Source organism: Prunus persica, chromosome G5 (genome assembly GCF_000346465.2).
Source record: "Prunus persica cultivar Lovell chromosome G5, Prunus_persica_NCBIv2, whole genome shotgun sequence".
Classification (NCBI taxonomy): Eukaryota; Viridiplantae; Streptophyta; class Magnoliopsida; order Rosales; family Rosaceae; genus Prunus; species Prunus persica.
This window is the reverse complement of record NC_034013.1, coordinates 5689011-5702581: the sequence shown is the minus strand read 5'-3', so window position 1 is coordinate 5702581 and position 13571 is coordinate 5689011. Positions and strand designations below refer to the sequence as shown.

At 37.5% G+C, this 13571-nt stretch overlaps 1 protein-coding gene and 2 pseudogenes across 5 annotated transcripts; 2 read left to right on the top strand and 1 right to left on the bottom strand.

The window, feature by feature from the left end:
• LOC109949312 lies at positions 497 to 3541 on the bottom strand (annotated as a pseudogene).
• On the top strand, positions 3514 to 7744 carry LOC18776044 (casein kinase II subunit beta-1). Of its 4 annotated transcripts, none has more exons than XM_007209373.2 (5): positions 3514 to 4086; positions 5435 to 5653; positions 6077 to 6171; positions 6267 to 6429; positions 7118 to 7744. In XM_007209373.2, the coding sequence occupies exons 1-5, from the start codon at positions 3852 to 3854 to the stop codon at positions 7246 to 7248; spliced, it is 843 nt and encodes a 280-aa protein (XP_007209435.1). In that variant the 5' UTR covers positions 3514 to 3851; the 3' UTR covers positions 7249 to 7744. The 4 variants fall into 4 exon arrangements, with proteins under 4 accessions (XP_007209435.1, XP_020419224.1, XP_020419223.1 ...); XM_020563635.1 differs by having other exon boundaries at positions 6267 to 6432; positions 7118 to 7458; XM_020563634.1 differs by having other exon boundaries at positions 3515 to 4086; positions 6062 to 6171; positions 6267 to 6432.
• On the top strand, positions 8761 to 13199 carry LOC18776598 (annotated as a pseudogene). Its single transcript, XR_002271632.1, has 3 exons — positions 8761 to 10181; positions 11325 to 11583; positions 12426 to 13199. The product of XR_002271632.1 is annotated as an uncharacterized LOC18776598 (transcript).

The following is a 13571-nucleotide window of genomic DNA, read 5'->3' as shown; positions in this document are numbered from 1 at the left end:
TAGATAAGGCAACAATAAATTCTTCCATATAAACTTTAGCTAATTCACGTAGACACAACTTCTTTTCAATCCTCCTCTCCCCCTGAAGAGAAAGGGTCATCAGAGTCAAGAAATAAGCAACATCTTCATGGAAATACGTCAAGGTACTTGGGATAGGTCAATAAACATATCCATTTCACTCCCCCTTCCCCCTAAGGGGGGGGAGGGGAGGAGAGCACTTAAATTTCAAGAAGAACGCAAGCACAGGTCACAAAAGGACTAGGCTCTGATACCATGTCAAACAAAGTAGGGCAAATATTCAGATATGCTCGTATATGCTCATATTATTATTCTTCTCCAATATTGACTTATTTATACAAGTACAAAGATGTGTTAACCCTAAATAAAATATAAAATATATCTAAATTACAATATGAAGTAAATCTCTATTATAATAGGACTAATAATAATTGGTAAGTAACCAAAATTCTAATGAAATAAGGAACCAAAATCCTAACTAAGGACTCGCCAACATATTGTAGTGCCAGTTTGAATAAACGAAACAAGGTTTTGTGTCACGAATCTCAACATTTTTGACTTCACTACATTTCTTTAGCACTACATACTTCAATTTCACTAAAGGACTGACAACTCTCAAATTAACCAAACTTCTAGCCATACACATTGATAATGGTTCAAGAACTGGAAAATGTGTGACAAGAAGTACTCAAGAATTTCTCCAGTCGCATCAACATTTTGGAAATAGGGAACTTTGAGGGACTTAAGTCCAACGTAGTGCAATGAAGCAAACCCTTCTTCGAGACCTAATAGTTGGCGGGGAAATGTATAAAAATCTATGCTCACATCACCGTGTACCATAACAAAATCCAACACAAGCACTTGAACTCTCTTTTTCAATGCAAATGGAATCCAGTTATCGATGGAACTTGTAAAGCGGCTATCTAGATCAAAGCAAACCCTAAATAGTTTGATGTTAAGGCTAGTATGTTGTTCCACCACATGATTGACCCAATTGACGTTTTCAAGGCTTTCCTCGTCTTGTAACGTTCGACTAAGGTCTGTGAAGCTGAACAAAGTTTTACCAACATCAAAATCAAGTGTCTTTGTAGACGCCCACAAATACCGACAGTACTTTGAAAGAACACTAGTAGCTACTACTTCCTTTAGTGGCGAGAGAGACAATATACTATCAAGAATTTAACGGGGCATCTCATTGATGCAGTCCACCACGTTGTTCTTGCTCTAACAAGTGACAAAACATAAAAAGAGTAAAGCACAATAATAAAATGATACATAAATAATTTCAAGTTACATATATTTTAATATTTTACTTCACCAAGAGCATTTTGAAGGTTATTGAATGTTTCACTTTATACATATAGAATGAGTGGTGATATTTCAACCCTTGTCTTATTTCTTCATCCATCATATCTTTTCACCCACTATGTAAATACAATCCTATTTCCACCCACCATTATTCCTAAAATACCCTTTAACTATTAATTCAAATATTTATCCAGAATTCTCTCCTCCCCCTCCCCATTCCTCTACATCTCTCTACTTTATGCTCCTGTCTTATTCTCTCTGCTCTCTTTAAAAATAATAAATAATAAATAAAAAAGAGATATTTAGTCATATATCCATTCTTAGCACTAATAATATATATAAACTCTACACCATTTAATTTCTATAAACAAACCCCCCCTCCCCTCCCCCCCCCCCCCCAAAAAAAAGACAGTTGGCCCTATTGAATTTAATTTTGATTATTAAATTAGTTTCATGCCCTATTGAGTGTTTTGGGCTTTTTATGAGGTTTTGGGATTGTGTTTGTTTTAAGAAATCAATGACAATTTTGTAATTTAAAAGAAGTTAAAAGTCTTTTTGTTATGTTGTAAATGAGCTTTATGTGTGTTTCTGAAATTCATTTCATATACAGTTTTTTTTAATAATTTGGGTTCCTATATTGGGTATAATAGTGAATCTCTCAAAAAATAATTCAAAAGCAACCAACGTGAAATTCCGATTCCTTCAGTTTTACCTCATTTTAAGATCTTTGCAAGCACCACTCTTTCTTGTCCGATTGAATTGTTTTTTTTTTTTTTTTTCTCATTGCAAAGCTAATTGATGGCCACAACTTTTGCTTGATTAATATATTTGAGCAATGTCCTTTATGTTTTGTCGTCCAATTACCAAATTCATCTTTCTCTTGTAAAATTAATTGGTGGTGGCCACAACTTTAGCTTGATTAATATAAAGATTTTTTAGTTCTCATCATATTCGGGTTCAGACTCCATACTCGAGACACAGACATAAAGTTTGTGACGTCTCAGGATGAGCAGGAAATGGTTTTGATATAGGCTTTGCTACCCTTCTGAAGTGGTACCATACGTAGTTGCAGACCTGGATTTTGGAGAAACAGCAAAAACAGATTTTGGAGAAAAGAGACTTTGAAGTGAGAAAAAATAAAGAAGAAGAAAGGATGCAGAAATGTTTAATTTTTCTTTAATCGACTCTGGTTTTTTTTTTTTTCCTGTAAATGTTAGGTCTCCTTAGAAGTCATTCTATAAAGGAGGAGTGAGTCTGTATTTAAAATTTTAAAGATAAAGTGAGTAAGGCAACAGGACAGGGGATGGAAATAGTAGCACACTGGAGTGATTCTAGATAGACAAAAAATCACTTCTCCATATAATCACTTTAGGTGGTTTTAAGTGATTTTATGGAGAGGCAAACGAAATGTGTTTCTCCTTATAATCACTTAGGGCCAGGTTGACATTGTTGTACTGTGAAAATAATCGTTGTGAGAGAAATTAACTGTGAGAGAAATCAGTTATGAGAGAAAGCAGTTTGGCGTTGGTAAACTTTTTATTAACGTGTTGTTTGTACTGATTCCTGCATAATCACCCAGCGCCTCTTTGAAACTAATTCCTACGGGCTGGGCTTTCCAAATTTTTTTTAAAATTACTTATTATCTCAAATAAGTAATGCCAAATAAACATTAAAAGTGATTATACAAAAAATACACATGAAAGATACTTCTCCCAAAAAGTGATTCTTGCTTATCAACACATGACCATTTTCTTTTGTTATTTAGCAAATCAAAAGCCAGCCGACTTCTTTTGCACGTGACAAATAGTACAATCCATCATCATGCCTTTACCACCGTGGGCCCCACTCCCTCCGCTGCCTCCAGGATAAAGAAAGAGGAATGTCAACCCAATTTTTTTCTTTCCTCATTAATTTCCCGTTAATTTCCAGTTTAATCTCACTTGCTTTTAAATTTTTAATCAATCAAATTTAATTTAAAACCATAAACATAAACAGCGAAAATATCTCTGGCCACAGCTCCACTCCCATTGGCTACCCCAACCCAACAGGGCCCCACCTGACGATCTCCCCAACATTCCCCAGTCACCTGACACGTGTCCATATCCTCTCTCTCTGTGCAGAATCTAAACGACCAAACTCTAGATCTCCCCTCATCAACAATAAATCCAAACGAGTTGTCGTTCGTTCGCTTGCTAGCCCATCTATCCATCGCCATTCGCCAACGACGAAAAATGACCCAAAACACCCTTAGTATATAACTATAAGCCTCCCCCGATCTCTCCCTCTCTTCCCTCTCTCTGCTTCGCACTCTTATTCTTCTTTCGAAGCTGAGTTGGTGACCCGAAAACCCGAACCCGAACGAACGAATTCCAGAGCGGCATGAGTTAGCAATCGAAACCGAAAACCCCTAGACCCTCAGCCCTAGGGTTTTTTAATTTTTGTAATTTTCATTTTTTTTTGGGGGTTAATTGTTAATTTTCGATGCTGGGGTGAGAAAATTTTTGGGCATCAAAGAAGAAGAAGAGATGTATAGGGAGCGAGGGGTGGGTGGGTCGAAGGTGACGGAGGTGGGGCCTGCCGTTGATCGGAAGCGGATCAATGACGCTCTGGACAAGCAGCTCGAGCGATCCTCGCCGTCCACTTCTAGGGCAATCAATGGCAAGGATAAGCCGCTTATCATGGGGGGAAAGCAGCCTCCATCTGACCACAGAGACTCTCGCTCTGCCTCTGCCTCTCTCGCCAAAACCAATTGCTCCGATGGTTTGAAATTTTCTTTATGTTAATTTGATTAATTGGAATTGTATGCCTTCTCCTTGCTCAATTTGTTTCCTTTTTTTATTTTTTGTGGGTTTCTATGAAAGTAGAAGAGTAGAGATCGATTGCCTGCTTCGGACAACATCGTTGATATGTTAAAAATCTATGCTTTGCTTTGGTTTGTTGCATTAACACGAGTGTAGAAAAAATAAATAAGGGGTTTGAAATGGATTCGCATTTGGATTAAGTTTTCAGAAATGGGGTGCATCTGGACTGGAGGATGCATTGATATATATATTTTTTTCCCTTAATGATATCAACTGGATTTGTGTACATACTTGTTTTAATTATAATGCATTGTACACATATTACGAATTGCGTTCCGTTTGATGTCATCGAAACAAGTTAGCGGTATTCAAAGTGATGAAATCGGACTTTCTGTATGAGCTTTCCATCTATTCGTTGTGACAACTAAACCTTAAGTATATCCTTTGCTATAGCGGTCTGCCCATGATTTAATGTCACCGTTTTTTTTCTTCCACAGGCTTATCCATACAAGAAAAGCTGTAATTTTGTGGCCCCACTAGTTAGTTGTTCTGTCGGATGCCCCATCCCTTCCTTCACATAATTTTACCGTCCATTAAACTGCCAGGTCCAGAATCCGGAAGTTACTGAGCATTGTTTAGATTTTGGGAAATTTACTTGAACTTTTGCTAGAGTCCGTCATTTGCAATAGGATATGGGTTTTTCTAGGGAGTGATACCAAACAGTTAGGTGTTATATCCTTTTGATCTGGAGTTTAATGATAAATTTTGTTCTTGCATTTTGAATGTATCCCTATTTTATAAAGAGCAATGTTAGTAAACTACGTCTCAAGATAGAGAGTAATTTTCATATTTGAAGTTCATTCTCTTACAAGTGGTTCTTTGCAAACTGTTTGAAAACTTGGTTTCTTGTTTTTTACATTACTATTGAGTATTAAGGAAATTCACTATTCTTGATTTTAAATATCTGCGTCTATCCCACTCTCCCTACCCCTGAGAAAAAAATTGATACATGCGACCATGGACAGAAGGGTTGCACATAGAACACTATTTATCATCTTTAAACTTCATTTAAATATGTGATTTATTCTACTCTGGTGAAGTTTGATTTATGACAAGTAGGTACTGTAAAATTGGGGTGCACATCTCCTGGAAAAACAGAATGTGTGAACTTTGTTTAGTTTATAATTATGTTTTTGTTCATCTGCATTTTCTGTTGTTGGTTTTGTTTGGTTTGTCTTGCCTATTGATAGATATAGGCTACCAGTTCTGTAAATCTACTAATGGAAATGTATCTACATTGACTGCAGAGGAATCTGAAACAGACAGTGAAGAGTCAGATGTTAGTGGTTCAGATGGGGATGACACATCTTGGATCTCATGGTTTTGCAATTTACGAGGAAATGAATTTTTTTGCGAAGTTGATGATGATTACATACAAGATGATTTTAACCTCTGCGGGCTAAGCAGTCAAGTGCCATACTATGATTATGCACTTGATTTAATTTTGGATGTTGAATCTTCTCACGGTAAGCTTGATGTTTCAAGTTTTTCGCGTTGGCTCCATGTGTGTTCTTCTTGCAGCCATATGATTAAGCTATATTTTATATATAAAGAAAATGTGATCAATCTGTATTTCTAGTAAGAATCATTTCCATGGACTCGCAAACTTTGTAAGCTATTTTTCTTGAAATTTGTTCTTTCACCAGCTTAATATTAAAGGATGATTATTTTTGAACTCAAGAAGCTACTTTCTGAAGCTGTTTTTAAAAATAAAAAATAAAAAATCCATACCCAATTCTACTGTCTAGAAAAAAAATTAGAACGAGCATCTTGTTTCTCCCTCCTCCCCTACCCCACCACTTTTTAAATTATATATGACTATTTGTGTGATCAGCCATTTGGTTTTTTGCCTATTTGATATATACTTTTGGCAGGTGATATGTTCACAGAAGAACAGAATGAGTTGATTGAATCAGCAGCAGAGATGCTTTATGGTCTAATTCATGTTCGATATATATTGACAAGCAAAGGCATGGCGGCCATGGTAAGTTTCTTTTCTTGATTGTCTGTTTGAAACTTTCATGCTTTCTTGACTGTAAAATTTGTGAACTGGCTAGAATTGTGCTATTGGATATACAGCTAGACAAGTACAAAAACTATGATTTTGGGAGATGCCCAAGAGTTTTCTGCTGCGGACAACCCTGCCTCCCAGTTGGCCAATCGGATATCCCACGGTCAAGCACTGTAAAAATATATTGCCCCAAGTGTGAAGATATCTACTACCCTCGATCGAAGTATCAAGGTAGTATCCTTTATATATTGAACGTATATTTACAATTGTTGGCTGCATACAGCTACTTTGCCAAGAAGCTGAGCATTAACGTTTGGTTTTTATTCCTTTGCTGGTTGGCTTCTAAATGTCTGGAAGCTGAACATTAACATCTTGTTTTAAGTTGAGATGGGGGTTATTTCTATTAAAATTTAATTTGTAGGTTTTTTCCTGGAAGTATTGTAATTGTAAGTTAGAAACTGGCAAGTAGGTTGAAACCATTTTTCCAATGTTTCCTTTAGGTAAATTATTTGTTTCATCTGATTCACTTGCATTTATATGTGGATTGTTGTGGTGTCTTTTTAAAGGGTATGGCATTGGGGTCTGAAACTGCTTCCTCTATGGATGGCTAAGCATCAATGTTCATGTTGATAAATTATAACAGCTTGGTTTTGTCATTTGAGAAGATTTTGTTAGTTTCCTTACTGATATCTGTTGTCTAATGTAGTCAATTTCGAGTTTTTATATGCTATTTGATTCTTTATTTTTTGTTAGAAACATGAAATTACTGTGTATTTTGCTAGCACCATGCGTTTATCAGTATCATGTCATGTACTTTGTCGTCTATAGCATCATTATGGGGTTGGGTCAATTTCATGGTCCAACACCATGCTCACTAGTTTTGCCTGCATTAATTCCTGAGTTACTTAACTCTATCTAGACATTGATGGAGCCTACTTCGGAAGTACATTTCCTCACCTGTTCTTGATGACATACGGGAACCTGAAGCCTCAGAAGGCATCACAGAGCTATGTTCCTAGAGTGTTCGGATTCAAGCTTCACAAGCCATGATGCTGGAATTTCAAGCTTCAGCTAGGGTGGTAGAGTTCATGTGAGACTCGCTTCCCTCTGTCATTAATGCTCTTGAGAGTGCGGTGGAGTTACTCCTCCAAATTATCACAATATAGATTTCCTCTTAATGTGTTCTCGGATACACTATCAATCATATTTGCAGCCATTCCAAGCTTCATTTTCAATTTTAGCTGCATCTTGGTGAGCTTCTATAGAACTTCTCAGTTTGGTTTTAGTATTAATAAGTACTTTGTAGTGGTTTCTGCCGACTTGTTTTCTTCATTTTCTTATTAGCTCAAGTTGGATTATTTAAAAACACTCCGAGAATAGCCACTTCATCTCACTACAATTTTCGTCTATCCTCAGAATGTATTGTTTAGTCATAATCTTCTTGTCTAATGATTTTAGATTAAAGTCAACAGTAGGATGTATGCACTTAATTGTTGGAATATAGTAATCATATATACCATCTGCGTGCAGGTATTTTCCTTTTTGACCTAATGTTCTTTAATTTTTCTTTGTTTAATATGTTGCTTTCCTTTTAAAAACAAAATGCTGCTTTCCAAAAGTTCTGCTTTTTGGGGGAAGAGAATTCAAAGTTACAAATTAGATATACTAGTTAAAAACGGAAAACAGAAAGTTGGGATTCTTTGACGTGCAACTTTGGAGTAAAACTAACCTGTAATGTTTCATACTCCTTTCCCTCAATAAGATGAGCGAGATAGAGAGGGGTAAGAACAGAGTATGAAAACTGGGATAGGTAAATTTGTACAAATGTTCTCCCCTATGTCCGGGGCAATATCACCAATTGATCTATATTTCTTTCCTTTTCTTTTTTTTGGTGGTGAAAATTAATTCTTTTTCTTTTAATAGGAACTAGTTTGATTTTTTTTTTTTTTTTTGTGGGTAAAAAAAGGACTTATTCATCAAGAGGAGTTGAAAAAATTAAGAGCATTTATTTCTGTACACGAAGTCGGGTTTCTAATTACTTGCTTGTATAAAAAAACAAAACAATTTATACATCTATGGAACTCTTGACGGCCACAGCACGAGTAAGAATTTGGCTTCATTATGGAGAGATGTTGAACCAATTGATTGATCCACAGTGTCAAACCTGAAGATTGAAAGTAAAGGTTTCTTTTATCATAAAATATGGCCATCAATGATGAAGATTAGTACAACTATGTAAAGATCTTCTAAAATATTTTTAAAAACTATATATTTTAAGAATACATCATAATCAAATGCATATGAAATTCCAATTAAAAAATTAATGAGGTTCAATCAAACGTTACGATTGTCAAAGTTCACGGCAAGCGACACAAAAACTACAAACGTCATTAGCATTATCCTTGTTTATGCAGTCAGCGTTATCTTCCAGCAGAAAATACAGTCAGCGTTATCGAATCGGATATTGCCACGTGTGTTTCCTTTTCCAAATTTAAGAAAGAGCAAGGGTATTTCAGCAAATATTCTATAATCTCGGGGTTGTATAAAGAAGAAACAAACCACCTCAGGTCGGTTTCTGCCTGAAAACCAGACATGAATACCACAGCACAGAAAAGAAACAGCAACATAACACACAGATATGCACCAATTGCTCTGAATCTAGGGAAACCCCAAAACCCACAGGTATTCTAAATTCACAGAGCCACTCACAGAGAGAGAGAGAGAGAGAGAGAGAGAGAGAGAGAGAGAGAGAAGAAGAAGAAGAAGAAGAAGAAGAAGAAGAAGAAGAAGAGGAATAAGAATTTGTATGTAAATGCAACGCAGATCGGAAAAGTAAAGAAAAGCAGAGACTTAGGCCAACCCAACACTTAGAATTCATCCAAGTCCTCATCAAAAGCACTTCCAAATCCAGTTATCCGGATACCCAATTTTTCCGACACATGTCACCAAACTACCCACCTGATCATTTCTAAGCAACCCAAACAGAGACATCACTCACCATCACCAAACCCACCAACACAACCTCACCAAAATCCCACCCAATTCAAATTCCATGAGGAACCCATCTCCAAGTTTCTCTTGCCATCACATGTCCTTTGCTCAGCTCCCCACAAAAGGCCTACAATGAACCAAACACCTTCCAGTCTTTCCCACTCTCCTACACTCTCCTCTCTTCACCACCACCACCACCACAACCAAAGTTCTTTGAATTCAGGCTCTTCTTCTTCTTCTTCACATTCATTTCTGTGTTCTGCTTCACTTGCAATTATTCCCTTTGCCACGAGATCACTGGCTGTCAAACTTTTTCGCCATTTCCGCTGTGCCCATTTGCTCAGAGTCCACTGTCGCTTGCTTATCCTCCTTTCAGTGCCTTCCCTTTACTTCATCACAAGTCCTCGCCGGTCTTTCCTTCTTGATTTCCTCTCTGTAATCGCTTTCTCGGCAGCCCTTTTGATTTCTCTGAATATTGCACTTCCTCGTTTTGTTTCAATTCGCTTGTTTCTTTCCCGCACTTTGCCAATTAAGCTTTGTTCATCTTCTTGCGTCCCTAAGCCCTCTCAGCCTGTTCTTTGGTCAATTGGGCCGAAGCCAAAATTGGAGAAAAGGCCAAATTCTGGATCTTGGGTGCAGGTTTATGGTAATAAGGATGTTTATGAGGGTGAATTTGATAGAGGAAAGTGTTCAGGAAGTGGGGTTTATTACTATCATATGAGTGGGAGGTATGAAGGTGATTGGATAGATGAGAAGTATGATGGTTATGGTGTGGAGACTTGGGCAAGAGGAAGCCGGTATCGTGGACAGTATAGGCAGGGGTTAAGGCATGGGATTGGGGTTTATAGATTCTTCACTGGTGATGTTTATGCTGGAGAGTGGTCTAATGGGCAGTGCCATGGGTGTGGAATACTTACGTGTGAGGACGGGAGCCGGTATGTTGGGGAGTTCAAGTGGGGTGTCAAGCATGGACTAGGTCATTATCATTTCAGGTAAATTTACTCTCTTCTTTTAGATATATGGTTATTGTGTGTGATGTAATGTTATTTGGGTTTCCAGGATATTGATGTTTTGAAATAAGCACTGATCAGTGGCGATGTTAATCTATGTGATCTGATATTGATGTTTGGAGTTAGTTTGTTAACACTAGTCAAGTAGATGATGGCCTACGTTTTCCCGCTTGAAGCGGTGGGAAAGGTTGATGGAATTGAAATGATTATGTACCCTCCCTGAGTTACTATGTCGTCTTTTGATCTGGTGTTGGAATTTGTGCGCTAGCTTGTAGGTCAGTTTACCCGTACTCTTTTACAGTAGTAGGAAGTTCAGTTGCAAAATTCATAACAGGACTTATCAGACCTGTGTGTATTCTACTTAGGTGAAACATGGGAACAAATGGTTTGAATAAATATTAGAGGTATACATATTGGTCAGGGTTGTCTAAGGTTTTAGGTATTATGAGCTTAATGCAACAGTTATGCACTTCGTACCAAGTTTAGTTAGTTTTGTCTCTTTGGCTGGGAGTTTGTTTCTTTCAGTCATGAGTTCATAGATGTCAAGTCTGTTTGGCCTTAAGTTGTTATACCTATCATGGTTCTTTCTCATAATTTACAGAAGTTCAATACCTTAAGGATTCACTTTCTGGGTTATGACCAGGATATGTATTAGAATACCTAGAATAAAAGATAGTTAAGTCTTTTGGCGAAAAAAAAAGGCAGTTAAGTCTTTAAGCCTCATGGAAGTTTGGAACCTATCTCATACTTTTTTGCCTTCACCAACACATTCTCTACAGGGTCCCTTGAATCTCCTTTAAAAAAAATATATAAATGACAGCCATAGAATTTGGCCACTGTTCTTTTATATGCTTAATTACGTTGCTGATGTTTTTGGCACCTGTGGACAGGAAAACTGATTTAGTTTCCTCCATTTGACTGTCGTGTCTGTGTGTTTTATGTGTGTTGTGTGTGTGATCTCACACATGTTAAGAAAACCTGTTATATGAGAAGTGCATTCAATGATTTTTTGGTCTTCAAGCATATGCCAAGGAAGGAGGGGTTAGTGGTGATCGTTTGATATATGCAAGTGAAAGTTAATTCACAAAACCACATCAGTGCTTATTGCTACGTGTGATTGTGCAGAAATGGGGATAGGTATGCTGGGGAATATTTTGCTGACAAGATGCACGGTTTTGGAGTATATCAGTTTGGGAATGGGCACCGGTATGAAGGAGCCTGGCATGAAGGAAGAAAGCAGGGACTTGGTATGTACACTTTCAGAAGTGGGGAAACACAATCTGGGCATTGGCAAAATGGGGTTCTAGGTATTCCCAGTGTGCAAAATACCCATCCTGGATCTCCCCGTGCTGTCAACCATGCCAGAGTGCTTAATGCAGTCCAGGTAATTGTGTTTTATGTCCTTGTGGTGTTAGTATTTCTTTGGAATAAATTCTGCTTGAAATGTGATGGTCTACAACCATAAAATATTTTGGAATAAGTTAGCTGGACAAGCTTTGTGCAAAGTATTTTGTATTGTATGTTGTTGTTGACTTGGTTATTAATTAAAAGTTTAGTAAAACACCATCAATAAGTTATATCTTCTTGTTTGCAGATAAAGTATGTATACATCATTTTGATGCTTTTGAAACTGACTCACAATGGATTTGTCATACAAGTAATATTCCTCATTAGAACACCAACCAGTTAGATCTTTTTCTTTTCACTAAAATTTAATTGATGTGTGAAGGTGCAGCCATTGATTTAGATTAGCTTTGCTTGTTGAGGATAACTTTCTACTCAGTGAGTGTTTCTGCAGTCTAAATTTCTAGTTGCTTGATGATCCCAGTGAAAAAATTGAAAAACTTTTAAACAATAAAACATGAAATTTTTACAAAGACTTGGAAGCTACACTGAGTGAGTTTGGTTTTTCTGATTTTGTATGTAGTAGATGTCTCCTTCTCGTTTATGGAGAGCTTCATGATTGCATTTTTGTTGGAATCTATTGGAAGTTTGTGGATACATGAGTTGTACCTACTTCCACTATAGATGTCATCAGTCATTAGAGTTAGACTCGCTTTTGGGTTTTAACGTTATGCTGCCAGAGCTCTTCCTCAAAGAATGACAACTTTGCAATAGAAATACTCAAAAGTTGATTTATGTGAAGACAAAACTGCTAAAAACAATTATGTGCACAAGCCCTCACCACTAAGATAGTTTTCTCACTAAAAATCATCTTATGAGCAGGAAGCACAGAGAGCTGCTGAGAGAGCATATGAAGTGGCCAAAGTGGATGAAAGGGTGAAGAAAGCCGTAGCAATAGCTAATAAAGCAGCAAATGCTGCAAGAGTTGCAGCTGTAAAGGCTGTGCAGAAACAGATACACCCATTACAACAATGATGGCAACAGCACTACCCCGCAGCTTGCCTCATCTTTACAGACCGTTCAGCATCAACATCATGCTTTTGCGGCTGAATCGTCACAGCGTATTTTTATTTACTGTTAGACAAAGCCACAGAAGCACGAGGAAAGAAGACCACAGACCGGTAGTTTGCTTGTCTTTTCTTTTCTGTTTCTTTCTTCTGCATTTATATTGTGATGGGGAATGCGAGGTACCTGCCTGGAACCACATTCAGTCATTGATATATATGGCTGATTGAGGAGCAGGCAGGCTTTCCCCTTTTTGTAGCCTCAACAATATGTACATAGGATGAGTAAGAGTGTCCAAGTTATAAACCAAGGTTAGCAACTCGGCACGAAGGTTCCCGAATTTAGTCCATGGTTCGAGTTTACATTTTTGCTTCCTCTTGTAAAAGCTACTGCTTATTATTGTATGTAATTGTGCCTGGATGAAGACTATCCAGTCTGGTGTTATTAGTGTACAATGTTCCCTCCTTGGGGGGGGGGAAAGAAAAAAAAAGGGGGAAAAGAAGCAGGGAAATGGTGGTGTATAATGTATATGAGGATGAACTTGCAGCCTAATTTTCTTCACTTTATGCCAAAATTAGTAATGGAGGATCAGACCCCACTGTAGATTGATTTTAGGCTTTTAGGTCGGTGATCCACTTTCCTTTTTTCTTTCTAATGATGAAAACGAAGTGCCTTTGATGTATTACATGCCAAAAAAACCACAAAGGCATGTTTTAATATAGCCATGTTTCTTATAACTTAGGGACTATAGCGGATGGGATGGCTACAAACACAAGATGGAATAGAACCAACTTTGGGGCCGGGGTACTAATTCTGGTGGAAATTCAGCCATTCCTCACAATTCATGTGATGGTGTGGTTCGTTGAGAAGCAAATCGAGCAGCAGATGCTGGTCTTTCAGCCAATTCTCCATTAACTCAACGCCAGTGGAGAGTATAGAAGTGAGATTGCAGTCAACAGATCT

Bases quoted from the DNA above. Each gene is read 5' to 3' on its own strand.
- LOC18776044 (XM_020563634.1), top strand. From the start codon at position 3,852: ATGTATAGGGAGCGAGGGGTGGGTGGGTCGAAGGTGACGGAGGTGGGG. The intron at 4,087-5,434 runs GTTTGAAATTTT...CATTGACTGCAG, and splicing joins CAAAACCAATTGCTCCGATG to AGGAATCTGAAACAGACAGT. The intron at 5,654-6,061 runs GTAAGCTTGATG...TACTTTTGGCAG, and splicing joins GGATGTTGAATCTTCTCACG to GTGATATGTTCACAGAAGAA.